Source organism: Gymnodraco acuticeps, unplaced genomic scaffold (assembly GCF_902827175.1).
Source record: "Gymnodraco acuticeps unplaced genomic scaffold, fGymAcu1.1, whole genome shotgun sequence".
Lineage (NCBI taxonomy): Eukaryota > Metazoa > Chordata > Actinopteri > Perciformes > Bathydraconidae > Gymnodraco > Gymnodraco acuticeps.
The window spans coordinates 960,525-977,212 of NW_022992251.1; the positions used below are offsets into that span (position 1 = coordinate 960,525).

General features: G+C 40.1%; 1 protein-coding gene across 1 annotated transcript; it reads right to left on the bottom strand.

Annotated features, from left to right (window-relative positions):
- Positions 1-7,620: 7,620 nt before the first annotated feature.
- hopx (HOP homeobox) lies at positions 7,621-16,289 on the bottom strand. The gene is made up of 2 exons (XM_034206839.1): positions 15,947-16,289; positions 7,621-7,915 (listed from the first exon to the last, which is right to left on the bottom strand). The coding sequence occupies exons 1-2, from the start codon at positions 16,094-16,096 to the stop codon at positions 7,838-7,840; spliced, it is 228 nt and encodes a 75-aa protein (XP_034062730.1). The 5' UTR covers positions 16,097-16,289; the 3' UTR covers positions 7,621-7,837.
- Positions 16,290-16,688: the final 399 nt, after the last annotated feature.

Consider the following 16,688-nt stretch of genomic DNA (forward strand, 5'->3'; position numbering starts at 1 on the left):
CAACGTTACCATTGAGAAGTGGGGGCTATGCGCACGCAGTTTGCCCAAAGCGAAACCTATCTTACGCTCTGAAATCTGAAAACTTAAAACTTAATTGCTGATGGATTATCAGAAATCATTTCAAAGTGACACAGACACATTGGCTTGGGCCAATGTGGGCGCATGAGGCATGACAGGGGGGGCGCGAGAGACCAGGAGGAAAAATGGTTATTAAAAAAAAAAAAAGATTATAAAAAAAAAAAAAAATCATATTTTGAAAAATTATTGATTCGAAAATAATATGATACAGTACTATTACGTCTGGGTCTCTGTGTTTCATTAAAGCTCGGCTCTGTGTGTGTGTGTGTGTGTGTGTGTGTGTGTGTGTGTGTGTGTGTGTGTGTGTGTGTGTGTGTGTGTGTGTGTGTGTGTGTGTGTGTGTGTGTGGTGTGTGTGTGTGTGTGTGTGTGTGTGTGTGTGTGTGTGTGTGTGTGTGTGTGTGTGTGTGTGTGTGTGTGTGTGTGTGTGTGTGTGTGTGTGTGTGTGTGTGTGGAACGAGCCATTTTGTGTGCGTGCGTGAGCGAGAGAGAGAGATAGCGCACCGGTACCGGAGATCGTTGATGTTAGCTTCTGGTGCTAGCGAGCTACGCTAACGGATATAAGGAGTTTTTTTAACAACAAAGTGGAGGAGAGTCCTCTCCTGTCAGACTGAGAGTCTCAGTGAGCTAAAGGACTCTCAGTGTTATCTCAGTGGGTCTCAAACGTTTTGGTCACCATTAATATAAACAATTATTTCCGAGGCACACGTTTATATGATCATTATAGTTATAAAAAAATAAGAGAATACATGAAAAACAGCTATGAAATACTATATGACAGTAAAACAAGAATAAAGTTTAAAAGAGTGATTTATAAAATATCCATAAAGAAATAGTAAATCTGTTTACAATTCTGTTTCATATGGGTGTTGAGCGATGTATCCATAGATCTCTCATGTTGCTCTCAAAGTGCACCAGATTGATGCTTTCAACTTCAATATTTAAAAATCTTCCCGGGGGAGCATGCCCCCGGACCCCCCTATGTGAGGTCCACACACCACCTATAAAAATAGCACTTTACCCCTGCTTACACCTATATGCCGAGACTTGATATCGAGCCTTCATTGTAACAGTCGCGGGTACATAGTGTGCGTGGGGAGTGTTGCAGTAGAAAATTCCACTGTAGCGACCGGTACATTAATGGGAAACCCTAAATGTTTGAGCACGCTCTATGAAAGGTCAAGCTACCCCACAGCACCCCCAAAAGAAATCTCTGGCGCCGCCACTGAGCCTGACTATTTGTGTTGGGGGGGCCCGACTTTTTTTTATCTCCAAAGGGGGGGCCTGACAGAAAAAGTTTGAGAACCACTGCATTACATGGATATGAAACATTGATAGTTTATTAAATATTAAGAAGCCCTCAGACGCTGTTTCCTGCAGATGATGCGTTTTTCCGCCCGCCGGCGGGGGGATGGGGTTCAACCGGTTAAGAACAATCACCTATTGGAAGAAAATGGAGTTTAAGCTTGATCTCCTGAAGTTGCTGCAGATTATAAAGTATTAGGCGCGTTCACAACGGAGTACTTTTCCCCGTACTATTCCCGTTTAGTTCCGCTAGTTCAAGCCAGAGCCCTATAATAGAAATACGGCGCTGGTTCAAGCTAACCAAGCTTATAAAGTTCCTTATAAATACTAAAATGATCTCTATCTTTTTCTATGTTTCCTTTGCACGGTTGTTACTCTGCAAACATCCATGTCAGGGTGGAGTAACAGGAACTCTCTCCAAACAAAAACGTCTCTGGTAAATATTCCCTGAGCTGAGAGGAACTGGCTGCTGTCGGTTTCTGCTGCTGTGGGTTTGAACAAGAACCAGTTGGACCTTCACTCTGCAAACTCAGTATTTACTTAATTAATACCCATGATATACTGCCGAGGATGAGGCACATCCATGTGGCTTTACTTGGGTTTATTAGTTTGAGTAAATGGTCCAACACAGGAGGAACAGATGTGTGAAAAATATGTATCTTCATGGTCTTCAGGTTTGCATTTTGAAAAACCACCTCCAGTTTATCTGAGAGTTTATCTAAAGGTGTCGGAAAGGAATGCAAAAATCTAAGGATGGTCAAGTTTTAGTTTTGCTTTAAAGGTTTGCGACAGTTTGTCTGACGGTGACAGTTCAAAGCAGATCAGTGCTGGCTAGCTAATTTTAGCGTGTGATGAATATTTTCTATTAGTGTAAATTAAGAAGTCATATTTTATAAGATACACTCCCAGATTTTTCTGTCACCAAAGCACCCCACATGTTTCCTCCCACATGAGGATGTTTTGAACGTCAACTCTGAACTGTGTTTTCTTTCACAACATCTCTGACATATGGGAGCGGAGTTGGATGCTTCAACAGAAGAAGGGAGGGTACTTTTTAAACTGGGAATGTCAACAGATTCTTTGTGGTTTTTGTTATTAATAGCATGTGCAAACATTTCAATCAGGAAAGACTTCACTTGTTGTTTAAAGAACATTTACTTGCGCATGCGCCGTATGATGGAAATGTAAATAGTCTTTGGAGATTAAAACCCAATCCTGATATCGTATATCTTAAGAGGAAGTGCAGCTGTGAGCATATAGGAAACCAACCCTTGGGGTCTAGACTCTAGACACTGGTGGTGATGATGAAGATCTGGATTGATGAGGAGAAGGGATGAAGAGGATGCTGAAGATCTGGATTTGATGAGGAAGTGTGATGAAGAGGATGCTGAAGATCTGGATTTGATGAGGAGGTGTGATGAAGAGGATGCTGAAGATCTGGATTTGATGAGGAAGTGTGATGAAGAGGATGCTGAAGATATGGATTTGATGAGGAAGTGTGATGAAGAGGATGCTGAAGATCTGGATTTGATGAGGAGGTGTGATGAAGAGGATGCTGAAGATCTGGATTTGATGAGGAGGTGTGATGAAGAGGATGCTGAAGATATGGATTTGATGAGGAAGTGTGATGAAGAGGATGCTGAAGATATGGATTTGATGAGGAAGTGTGATGAAGAGGATGCTGAAGATATGGATTTGATGAGGAAGTGTGATGAAGAGGATGCTGAAGATATGGATTTGATGAGGAAGTGTGATGAAGAGGATGCTGAAGATATGGATTTGATGAGGAAGTGTGATGAAGAGGATGCTGAAGATATGGATTTGATGACGAAGTGTGATGAAGAGGATGCTGAAGATCTGGATTTGATGAGGAGATGTGATGAAGAGGATGCTGAAGATCTGGATTTGATGAGGAGATGTGATGAAGAGGAGGTGTTTTTTTGGTTATCTCTCCTGACTCTGGATGTAATGAGAGGAGGTAGATGGGGTGGAGGCCGCAGCATGAACACCTGAAATCACAGCTGACTGCAGGAGAGAGGAGAACGATTTTAAAGTTTGACTGCAGCACGATGATTGGCTGCTGGAGTTTGAGGTGAAATGTGATTGGTTAAAAGAGAACACCCACGATGAGCATATTATATGGAGCTGTGGAGTGAATGAATCTAATAAATAAATATATTTATATTATAGCATGTCATAAATAGTATTTAAAAAATATGTTTAAATCATAGTTTAGCTTGCCTTAAGAAAACATATGTATTAATGTTATAGCATGTCACAAAAGGTCACATAATGTGATTAAAAGAGCATGAAAAATCCCAGTTCAGTAAGGGAGAATTGACTCGCAGTTAACAAGACTCTGTGTTCTCCTGCCTTTATGGGAACAGAAGTCAAGCAGCACAAAGTGACCCATCTGAAGCTGGCAGAGCTAAATGGCAGATTCCTCACAGCTCTGCAGAGTCCTCTTAGCAACACACAAAACCACACTGCATTCACATGCTGCACACACACTCTTATGGCTCCACAACACACACACACACACACACACACACACACACACACACACACACACACACACACACACACACACACACACACACACACACCATGTATACATCCCTTCAGGGGACATTACATTGACTTACATGTATTTCCTGGAGACTTGTCCTAACATTAACCATAACCAACACATGCCTAACCCTTGCCTTTAACCTTACCCTAACCCTAACCAAGTCTTGACCCTAAAATTAATGATTCCCCTCATGGGGACCTCCATTTTGTCCCCATAAGGGAGGCGAGTCCCCACACGTGACTGTGTAAACAGTATAGTAATGCTAGACCACACACACACACACACACACACACACACACACACACACACACACACACACACACACACACACACACACACACACACACACACACACACACACACACACACACACACACACACACACACACACACAGAGACTCACATCCTGCTTTCACTGCACTGACTGCAGAGAGAATGTTTGTGCACCATCAGGACTTCGTGATCTCTCTCAGGAATATTAGATATGATAGTTTATTCCACTTTTAGTAATGCAGATAAGTCACTTTGGATACATTATCAGCTGAATGCATTGAATATCTGGCAAAAAATATTTTTAAATAAATCCTCCTGCTTTTTCCATTATTTAAAACAACCTGGAGTAACTGTATTTCCATATGAATTAATTAGTTAAACCGTCATTGAGTAATCTTTCCTTTTTAGTGGCTTATATTGGTATAAAAGTTGTAGATATTGCATAATTTATAAAGTAATTTGGGAAAAGATTGCTTTTCAATTGCTTCTATGTCATGTGACCCAGTGACTTGGAATCAATGCAGCATTGTATGACTTCTCTGGTTGTAGGACACAACTCTTTAAATTTGATTTTAGTCTATTTTTAATTTTTTAATTCAACAGTTTCTTTATTGAAAAGTTTTGGATTTATTTTAGTTTTTACATTTTCAAAGGGTAACTATAGTCTAACTTTTAACAGTTCAAAAAGAACCTTTCCAACACTCGTTGACATTGTTTTGCTCACAATGTGTAATATCACCCGAGCAATAAAAGTAAACCGTTTTGGTGCTAAGCAATCCAAACTAAGAGGAAATAGTGTGAGTGAGAGATGGGTGGGGTCTCTGATATAATGTGTGTTTTCAGCAGGGGCTTGAGCAACAGCATGTGTGTGTGTCAGTGTGTGTGGGGTGTTCACACTATAAACAACTGTGCCTATTTTTAGCTGAACAGAGGAAAACACCCCCAGGCTCAGGAAACAGACACCACTGTGTGTGTTTTTGTTTTTGTGTGTGTAGGGGTGTGTGTGTGTGTGTGTGTGTTCTGTTTTTCTCTTCATATGGGGATTCAAATATCATCTCAAACAATTAGAAACAATTATCAAATTGAGGAGTTTTGCGGGTGTTTTACTAATAACTACAAATAATTATGTCACAAGTAAACTAAGAAGATGTCATGAATATCATTGCTGATTATACATACTTTATGAATGTGTGTATGTGTATGTGTATGTGTATGTGTGTGTGTGTGTGTGTGTGTGTGTGTGTGTGTGTGTGTGTGTGTGTGTGTGTGTGTGTGTGTGTGTGGCCTAGCATTACTATACTTGTGGGGACCTACATCTGTTTACACAGTCACGTGTGGGGACTCGCCTCCCTTATGGGGACAAAATGGAGGTCCCCATGAGGGGAATCATTCATTTTAGGGTCAAGACTTGGTTAGGTTTAGGGTGAGGGTTAGGCATGTGTTGGTTATGGTTAAGGTTAGGATAAGTCTCCAAGAAATGCATGTATGTGTATGAAGTGATGTATACATACATGGTATGTATGTGTGTGTGTGTGTGTGTGTGTGTGTGTGTGTGTGTGTGTATGTGTGTGTGTGTGTGTGTGTGTGGTGTGTGTGTGTGTGTGTGTGTGTGTGTGTGTGTGTGTGTGTGTGTGTGTGTGTGTGTGTGTGTGTGTGTGTGTGTGTGTGTGTGTGTGTGGTGTGTGTGTGTGTGTGTGTGTGTGTGTGTGTGTGTGTGTGTGTGTGTGTGTGTGTGTGTGTGTGTGGCAGATGTTAACACCTTGTCACAGCAGCTTGTTAAAAGCAGCAGTGTATGAGCAGTTGAACTACCTGTTGGGTTGGTGTTGGTTTCTGTCGAGCTCGTTGTGCAGACTGTTCTCACAGAGAGTTCACTCCGGGCTGTTTGGCAGGAAACCTCATCTCTTCTCTCTCTTTCTCACACCTTCTTCACAAACAACATTTCTTTGCTGACCGGTACATTTAGAAACTGCCTCTCGCTCCACTTTTTGAACATGTCTGATTTAATATCATTTTCGTTCCTCCACAGCGTCATTTATGTAGCCTCTTGTTTCTGCTGAAAATAACTATGTATTTCATTTCAAAGAATGTATTGTACCTCTCGCTTGAACTTGAAACTGGTAACATGAAAGGGAGAATAAAAAGAGATAATATTAAATGCTCTTAACCCTTAACATATATTGCCCAAAAAGCTATAAATACATGTGACAGTTTTTCCAATAAGCAGGTGTGGTAGTTGAACAAAAATAAAAACGCTACTTTGTCCTTAGACCATAACCTTTAGTATTATTAAAACATCCTGCTAACTAAAACAATTCAACAGGACAGCAACCAAAATCAGGTCAGAGGAAGCATCCCAAAATAACCACAAACTGAACTATTTTCATTCAAACAAACCCAAACCAACAATGTGCTTTCATCAGTACTTCCTGTCTTATCTTCCTTTTTAGTAGCACTCAGACCACAGGCCAATCACTGAAGACGTGGTTCTTAAAAATAAGTAAAAGACTCAGCAGGGCAGCGTTATTTCAGGAAAACATCAATAAAAAACACAAGTAATAGTGCATTTCTTACAGACTTTTTCAGCATGTGATGCTCTATAGGCTAGTGAGTATTTTCGGGGCTCCAGTAAATATTAAAGTACAAAAAAATACTTGTCTATACATCTTTTTTTAGCCATTAAAGGTAGGGTAGGTAAGAATGGAGAAACCAGCTCGAGTGCACTAGAATTTGAAAGTACGCACCCAAAAAAAATCTGCCCCTTCCTTCAGACTTCCTCACAGAGCCCCTCCTCCAACACACACGAACGCGCACATGACCAATGAGGGCACGAGATAAGTTTGTGCACAGATGGAAGGCTGACAGGCAGGTAGGCCATCCAGTTACTTTAGCCGGGCCGGCTTTTTACAGCGCCACGGCTTCCACAGAGGATATTTTGTTATGTATTTATTGTCAAAGCATTTAATATATTCATTGCTATCGGGATGTTAAGAGCATTCCATGGAATATAACAAAAAGTGTTTCTGAAGTGAATGACCATACCCCACCTTTAAGTTCAAACCGACTGCTGTAATCATATCCTTTAAGAGTGATCACAAGGAAGGAAATGGACATTGAAATGACATCACCTGTTATTTAGCCCGTGATTTAGTCATTCAGCTCACTCGGCTCATATGTCCACCCCATCCTCCTTCCTCTACAACTGGACATTTTCCACAATTGTCCCTGGATAGCGGCAACTGATTCCAGCAACATCTATTGTAATCCCAGCGCTTCCTTACATTTTTTTTATAGTCGGCTCCCTGCTGACAGACGCACATGTAAACAAAGCCTGAAAACAAAAGGTCCCCAGTCCCCCTTTAGACTATTGTATAACCACAGAGCACACTCGAGTCATTTTAACTTATAATAATAACAATATGTTTATTTCTGTAAACATGGCGGTTATATTGGCACACAAACACCTTCACATTCCGTAAGTTAAAATAGCTTAATAGATACAAAACAAGAACGAATGACACAGAGGGGAAGGGTATGAGGAAAAGGTGGAGGGGGCATTTTTGTCCAGGAGCAACAAAGTCAGCGCAGAGCTTCTTCTTCTCCTTCTTCGGTATCAGTCCAACACTGATCCGAGTTCAGACGGAAGACCCTCCGCCTTCCTCCACTGTGCGTTGCGTAGCTTGAACCATTTCTGCAGGACACAAACAAAAGGAACTAATTACAAACACACCCATGGGAGGTGTTGCAGGAGGTTTGGTTCAGAAACAAAGCAATGAGGTAATTTACAGAATACAGTCATGACAGGAATATTCCTGAGAAGCAACACAGGTGGAGTGTGTGTAGTGTCAAGAGTGATCTGGACAAAAATACATCCTCAGGCCACTGGGTACATACAGTATAGGCTTCACACCTGTTATTGAACGATGCCTGGACACATGAGGAACTAAAACAACTATAGGATGACTATGTGATACTTAAGTGAAGTGATTCAACTGGTATCGATTACAGTTTGTTTGAATTTAAACACTGCAATCTCAGAGGTGTGGATATAGATGTCTGGTTAATAATATTACCATTGCCATGTGATGGGTTTAAAGCTATAATAACACCTGCTAGGATAAATCAGTGCTTTTCTTTCTACTGAGATGAAAAACTCAATCAAATTCATGTCTGTGAGTGCTGTAATCAGTATGTTAACCTAGCTTAGCATACATATGAGCGCTACTGGGATATACAGTAGCTAGCTTTACTTTTCGGCAGTAATAAGGACAATGCGGTCACCTGCTTAGCCTCATTAGCGCGTCGTATGCTGTTAAATGTGCACCCTAACATCATTGCCAAAATGACAACATCTGCAGTGAACTTATGCGTCCAGCTTTCAAAGCATTTAGGTTGGCTAACAAGCTCATTAGGAACATGTAAGTCAGATTTGAACATGCTACGCCTTGAACAAGTTAACGTGGCTACAGTTAGCATATCAACATCTTCTGTCTACAGCAGCAGAAATAAGCTGACTTTTTTCATGCACCATTTTAGCATGCTAGCATTAGCCTGTTATGATACATGAAAACGTCCATATGTATTTTAGTAGGCCTATACGCACGCTTGTGAGTTTATAAAAAGAAAACGATAACGGTTTTGATTAGGTTAGGATTAAATAACGAAAATATTTTAGCACAGTCAGATTTAAAGGGGAATTAAGGATTTCCATAACTGGTTTTATTTTTGTTGAGTCTTTTCGTGACCGGAGCACCATCCTAAAAGGCAAACCCTACATCTAAATGATACGCCTAAAAGACAGTCATAGCTGTAGCCATGTTTCTGACTCAATTAAGTTCATAATTACGTTACACTTATATTTCTTTGTGAGTTTAGGTGTGGTCTCTGAGTCACAGTGACACGGCAGTGACCCCGAGGCGAAGTTGTATTATGAAAACCACGAAAGAAATTTTTTTCCATCCGACTTTAGCAGGCTCCTCCACAAATAAGTGCGCCACTGAAACCCTGACTCGACACACACACACACACACACACACACACACACACACACACACACACACACACACACACACACAAACACACACACACACACACACACTTTATAGACGTGCACCTGGATGGTTTCCACATTTTGTCGAGAACACATGAGAATCCCATTTGGAGTCATCTGTGTTTGCACTTAGGAGTAAATCAATTCTGCTCTGCGTTCATCTGTGTGAGGATTTCATATTCGTGTAGCTCCTCTCTGTGATGCAGGACATTCATTTTGGGGGGAAATAAACTATTCTTTAACATTAGATGTGTCCAAACTGAAGAAAATCCAGTCTATACAGTCTTTAAAATGCCATTTTCTCTACCAGGTTTTGAATGGAAGTCAGATTACACACAAAACACAGAAGCCATTTATCCTCTGAAAGTCACAACCCTGTTTAGTTTGCAATCCTTTTCAAAGTGGAAAATACCTTTGAATGTCTTTTAAAAAGTCCTATAATCCTGCTGACCTATACACTCGTGCTTATGTTGTTCTTTCAAACTGACTATAGGAGTGGATTACATAACCAGGCCTTTCAAACTTCTCTTCACCTTTGCTGACTCACTGAAAACAAATACAAGTGATCTATGAAAGGAGCTTAAGCATGCCTTACAGAGGTTAGAGCATGTTGTAAATGTGAAACGGGGAGTGGAGTTCGGGAGTGTTTCTCCAGCTAAACCTTCTCCAATGAGAGCTTTGTTAACGCTCGATAGGGGGGAAGCGGTAGAAAAAAGGCAGAAAAAAAACCGCTCATCAGCTGGAAATGAATTGAGGTCTTTTGATGAGGGGCCAGACCTTTACCTCACTCTGTCAGGTTAGCCCTCCCACCTTTGTGTACCATGAATGGAAACAGTCACTGACACTGGGAGAGGAATTAGGACGCAGCGCAGAGCAGTTTTAGTTTATCTAACATCTTTCATCGGCTGAAAAGCTGCATTGTAAACCTCAGTGGAGCCAAATAATGAAACACCTTGGATGTGTTAGAAACGAAGGTGGTGCTCTGCGGTAAAAGAAGTAAGCGAAATGTTTTGTGTGAAATTGCCTCTGGGTTTCCACACACGTCTTCGGCGAGAATACATCTTAACAGGCTAACGTTAGCATGTTCAAATCGCTTGAACGATACATGCGAAATGTAAGCATCTGCTGTTTTAACATGGATTTTAATGTGCTTTTTTAAGCCATGTTCGCATGTTCAAACCATAGTATGTTCATTTGTGAGTCATATGTGGTTTATGAGCTTGTTAGATGCTTTGATAATGGGCCATACATTTCTACACAACTACCAGGAAAAACATATGCACTTAGTCCGTCTAAAACTTCATTTCTGGGTTTATTGAGGACTGGATTTTCTCCTCTTTCAAGGCGTTTACACATCAGGCGTATGGCCATTTACTGACATGAACATGCTGGAAAAACAAGCTAAACTATTCATACTGGCAGCAAATTAAATGTGAGAGCCAGGTCAATCTTCAGAAAAACACATTTGGATGGAAGGTTAAAAAGTTACGTGTATATGGCCAGGGCGTTTATTGTGAAAGGTAACAATTGTGGATCTGGTAGAGCTGACTTTATCAAGGTTTAAAATTGTAATAAAGTTTGCAGTCTTGGTTCGGACTGTCGACTATAGATTCAAATCCAAAACATGATTGCTTGATGCTTTTATTCCCCCGAAACAACACATTGTTTCGATAAAAAATGACGTTGCCTTCACGCAACTTGGTCATGATAGAGGGTCATCATTCAGTACGGACAGAATGATTACAAATAGTAAAAATTGCAGCGTTTACGAGCATGTACGAAGGATTTGAGGGAATTTGAGACCCTCTACTTTAAATTTGTACTCTATACACATTTAACATAAATATCAGTTTACTGTGGTGCATTATGGGAACATTACGATTTATACAAGGGATTAAAAGTCAGGATATTGCAAATCGTCGCTATAGACTTTTTATCTAATTCTCTCTCACGTTACCCTTATTTATGGAAATGAAATATTAACCATGGAGCATCCCTTTAAGTATTGAGGCTTAAACATCTCTGGACTGCAAACCAAAGCATATGTTGTCTTTTCTTTCAACATTTGTAGCTACAGTGATGCAGAAGGCTTGGACAAAATTGTAAAAGAGGCCTCCACTTTTAATACAAACTACATCATCAGGTCTACCCGTTTACACCTGAGGGCTGTGTGACTTCAGCCCTGAGAAACCTGGATGAACTGGTTTGAGGAGTTGATGTCACAGTCACACGTCAACGAGTGAGTGACAGGTGGAATATTTGTACTGTACTGCAAAGAGCTAGGACACACCTGTGCCAAAGCTAATTATGAAAAGGACACACATTTCCCTGTCATGTGAGATATTAACCTCTCAAGCACAAACACTAGCAGAAATATTTGCCTATGAGGTGTTACGTCAACGCAAATGAAATAATTTACATGTAGGGTTTCAACAGTGGGTACAGCTAAGCAAATACAGTAGGCGTGTTGTTGCCCTGGAAATTGAATTGAAGAGGAATACCAACAAGGGCTGGGGAATATGTCGATAAATTAGATTAGATTTTGGATATCGTAATATGGCATAAGCTTTTTCCTTACTTGGTTTTAATGGCTGCATTATAGTTAAGTGATGTAACTTTCTGAACAAAGCTTGATGTTCTAGCTTTTTCTATTATTTGTTATATCCACATTACTCATAGTAATTGCGTGAGATCACGAAAAGTCAACCCTAGAATATTGTCGCAATATCGATATGGAGGCATTTAGTAAAAGAAATGTGCAAAATAGATTTAATGGGGAGTGGTGCGGGAATGAGTCCTAGAGCAGGAAATATGTTAGTATTTTAGCATTTCCAGTCTTTCATCTTGAAGTCAATGGCTTTTCAATCAGCTTTTGGTGAATTTCCCCAAAACAAGGTTGATTAAAATGTATACGAATGTCATGTTTAGTAACATACGTCAGTAAATACCCAACTGGTTAAGGTACGGTTACAAAAGGAGGTTGCTAACAAGTGTCTCAATGAGACGACTAAACGCCATCAGGCCGAACACTAGCTGCCTTTAGCTTAGCGGTGGTGACGTGAAGTCATGTGACCGTGCTGTAGTTCTTTTATAGCCTAACGTTAGCCGCCTTTAGCTTAGCGGTGGTGACGTGAAGTCATGTGACCGTGCTGTAGTTATTTTATAGCCTAACGTTAGCCACCTTTAGCTTAGCGGTGGTGACGTGAAGTCATGTGACCGTGCTGTAGTTCCTTTATAGCCCAACATTAGCCACCTTTAGCTTAGCGGTGGTGACGTGAAGTCATGGGACCGATCTGTAGTTCCTTTATAGCCCAACATTAGCCACCTTTAGCTTAGCGGTGGTGACGTGAAGTCATGTGACCGTGCTGTAGTTCCTTTATAGCCCAACATTAGCCACTTTTAGCTTAGCGGTGGTGACGTGAAGTCAGTGACCGTGCTGTAGTTCTTTTATAGCCTAACGTTAGCCACCTTTAGCTTAGCGGTGGTGACGTGAAGTCATGTGACCGTGCTGTAGTTCTTTTATAGCCTAACGTTAGCCACCTTTAGCTTAGCGGTGGTGACGTGAAGTCATGTGACCGATCTGTAGTTCCTTTATATTCTAACGTTAGCCACCTTTAGTTTAGCGGTGGTGACGTGAAGTCATGTGACCGATCTGTAGTTCCTTTATATCCTAACGTTAGCCACCTTTAGTTTAGCGGTGGTGACGTGAAGTCATGTGACCGATCTGTAGTTCCTTTATATCCTAATGTTAGCTTTTTACTTCTGGGAATCTGAAGATTTACTCTTCAATAATCATAAAGTGGTGTCAATATCTCACAGAGTTTAATTTGCTTGAAGAAAATGTGATTGTTTTTTTATCCGAGGGAGCCATTGAGATGCTAACTTCCAGATCTCCATTTAAAAGTACGTCATGAATGCACCAATCTATTCCAACCCCACAAACTATACCTCATTACGGAGAGCTTTTACAATGATCCATCAGAGGGTTTACAGGAGGTGCCTTTCAACATGTTGTTATTGGCACTCTGAAGCTTCACATCTGGCTCCTGATGTGACAGTTGCACAGACTTACAGTTAGACATTCCTCAGATAGAGGCATGGTGGGAGTGTTTACATGTGGGAGAGGGGTGGTGGTGGGAGAGATTAAATACCTAACTAGTAATGTGATGTTTTGTCATGTTTTCCACTTCAATTAATGCCTCTAAGATGGTCTGAAATGGGAACATGTGCACATCCGGCCAAGTATCACTAAAATAAACTCAAACTTTGTCAACAATAGAGACTTCCCTCACTGATGGATGGACGTATGATCTTTCCTTAAAGTTGTCCTCTTTAAACTTGAAGTCCCCCTGTGGAGATCAATCAGTGTTCGTAAGAATGAACAAAAGATTCTTCCTGAGCTGAAACAGAAGCAGGAAACTCCACTCTGAATGACTTCATCATGTAGAACAACAGTGGAGCAGACGATCAATGGGGCGCTGCCGCCTCTGTGGTCAGTGTTGACGTGCAAATGACAATTATATCATTAGATTGCGACATTTAACCAGACATATTAGCCAGGGATCACACACAAACCTGCTGGATTAAGTTTCATATCACAGATTTAAAATGTTGTTTAGCTGTATCTTCCTCTAACTGAGACACTGATATGAAAACTGACACACACTCTCCTGACTTGTCAACTTTCTTGACACTAACTTGTGACACCATATTGACATGTTTCCTGAGTCTAAGTGAACAAGTTCGGTTTTTTCTGTAACTTCAGTAAAACCTCTCACATTTGCATAGATTTAAAAATAAAATAGTATATCTACTAAAGTACTACTGAGGTTAAACTACTCAGTGACATAAAATGACACTTAGTTTCACCCAAATGCGTATTGAAAATGAAAATGCACAACAACATTTTGCATAAACAGTTGAACAACTTGGCATAGATGATGATGTGGTAAAGGAGTTGGCTACGTGCCTATATCAATATCTCATTATTTATATAAATGCGGCATACTGTTTGTTCAGCAACACAATTACATCAATATAGTCAGCCTAAAAATTTACAAATCTAGATTTATGACCATATTAATACTACATATTTACTAAGTCCTGACCACACAAATAGAAAAACCAGTGTGGTTACTATGTCTGCTACAAGGATACTGTACACATATCATATGAAAGACATGTTTGTAAAGGGCCACGGCTCAATTAAATGACCGTAAATATTCTTAAATCACCATAAAAGAAAGGTTGACCACACAAAGCGATCACACAGCAGAGAGATGGGTTACTCCTGCTCATGGTCTATGGGAATACTATACATTACACGTTTGTAAAGGTCTAGAATACTACACAGAAAAACTGTAAAATGACCACTGACATGTTTAAATCACCTTAAAACTAAAATGACTTTCTTAGGAGTTCACCACTTGGTAACAGTCTGTATAAGAATATTACATTGATATATACTATTCAGTAGTACTGTATACTATAGGAGTTTTCTGTTATCAAATTATTTACAGAAATGCCACTTAACACGTTTCAGCCTTAAACTCACACATTTAGACTTGAAAGCAATGTGAAAACTCACTCGTGTGTCCTCAAACCCTTCAATTAAGATGTTCTACACTCTTATATTTTCTAGAAATGCTGCTTTTCACTGGATTCCAGCCTAAAACCACACAATCTGACTTGCAAAGATTGTGAAAAACAAATATTTTATTATCCCATCTGAACAAAACTCAGAATACATTTGAGTTGTTTCACATTAATTCTCTATACTCACTTGTGTGTCCTCAACACAGCTAATATTAAGATGTTCTATTACCTCATTTTAAATAAAATAAATGCTGCTTTTCAATACATTTTAGCCATAAATCTAGACTTGAAAACACTGTAATAACACCCTTTTTACCCCATACTGACCACAATACTAATAACAAAAGGGAGTTTTGGACATGTCAGGTCTCTATACTCACTTGTGTGTCCTTAAAACCTAATATCAAGAAGTTCTACACTTTTCAATACATTTTAGCCATAAACTCACACATCTAGGCTTGAAAACATTGTGAAAACACACTTTTTACCCCATACTGAGCACAATCTCAAGAAAAGAGTTATTCTTTTCCACATGTTTGGTCTCTCTACTCACTTGTGTGTCCTTAAAACCTAATATCAAGAAGTTCTACACTCTTATATTTTCTAGAAATGCTGCTTTTCAATACATTTTAGCCATAAACTCACATCTAGACTTGTTTGAAAAACACCGTTTTCACCCCATACTGTCGAATACTAATAAAAGAGGGATTTATTTCTACTCACTTGTGTGTCCTCATCAATAGCAAGAAGTTCTACGCTCTTACAATTTCTAGAAATCCTGCTTATCAATAAACTTCAGCCAAAATGTACAGATGACTTGCAAACATTGTGAAAAACACATTTCTTTCACCATTTTTTTAGCCCATCTTAACACAACTCAGTATAAAAGACCGTTTGTTCACGTTATGTCTCTTTACTCACTTGTGTTTCCTCAACATTATTAACTCGTTATTTCTAGAAATGCTGCTTTTCAACTCACACATCTTGACTTGAAAACCCTGTAAAAAACACTCTTTTTTACCCCATACTAATAAAATAGCGTTTCCCCCCCACCCCATGTTTTGTCTCTCTACTCACTTGTGTGTCCTCCTCTGACAGCCCGCACTCGGCTGCGATCAGCATGAGCGTGGTCCCGTCCGGATGTCTGGTGACTTTAGTGAAACTGTCCTCCAGAACTTTGGTCTGCTCCTCCGCCAGCATCATGCACTCCATGGCTTTAGAAGACATGATATTCCCGGGTGTTATTCCCTCTTTACGCTGCAGTCTGTCCGGTTCTCAGCCTGCGGTCGTTGCTCCTACGCTCTGCGGGGAGAGAGTGCGCACAGCCGGGGATGGAGAGGCGCGCAGCTCGGCGAGAGTGTGTGGAGAAAGTGGAAGCAGTGTGTGTGTGAGAGTGTGTGTGTGTGTGCGTGTGTGGAGGTTTTACTACTGTCAACAGAGGTACGTCACGAAGCTGAGCCCCTCCCATCAACACATCAGTGACACAGCTTGAAGGAATATTATGGGAGTGTTGTTATAGCAAGATGGCAAAAATAAATAGAAAATGATGAGGAAAATAAATAAATAACTTTTTGGTGTGCAGGGATATCAATTAAATAACAAGACGCCTATTTTTTACTGGAAACTGATACACTGAAATTGGGATATTAAAGGAGAAGTTAAAAGGCTCAAATATGACTATATGTACTATTACATAACAGGAAGTAACGTTTTAATAACATCTTTAAATTGATACTCAAACTGTTTTTATAAATTCCACATTTAGTTTCTGATACTGCCACTAGAGGGCAGTTTTTCAAATCTCGTGGTGTAATAAAGT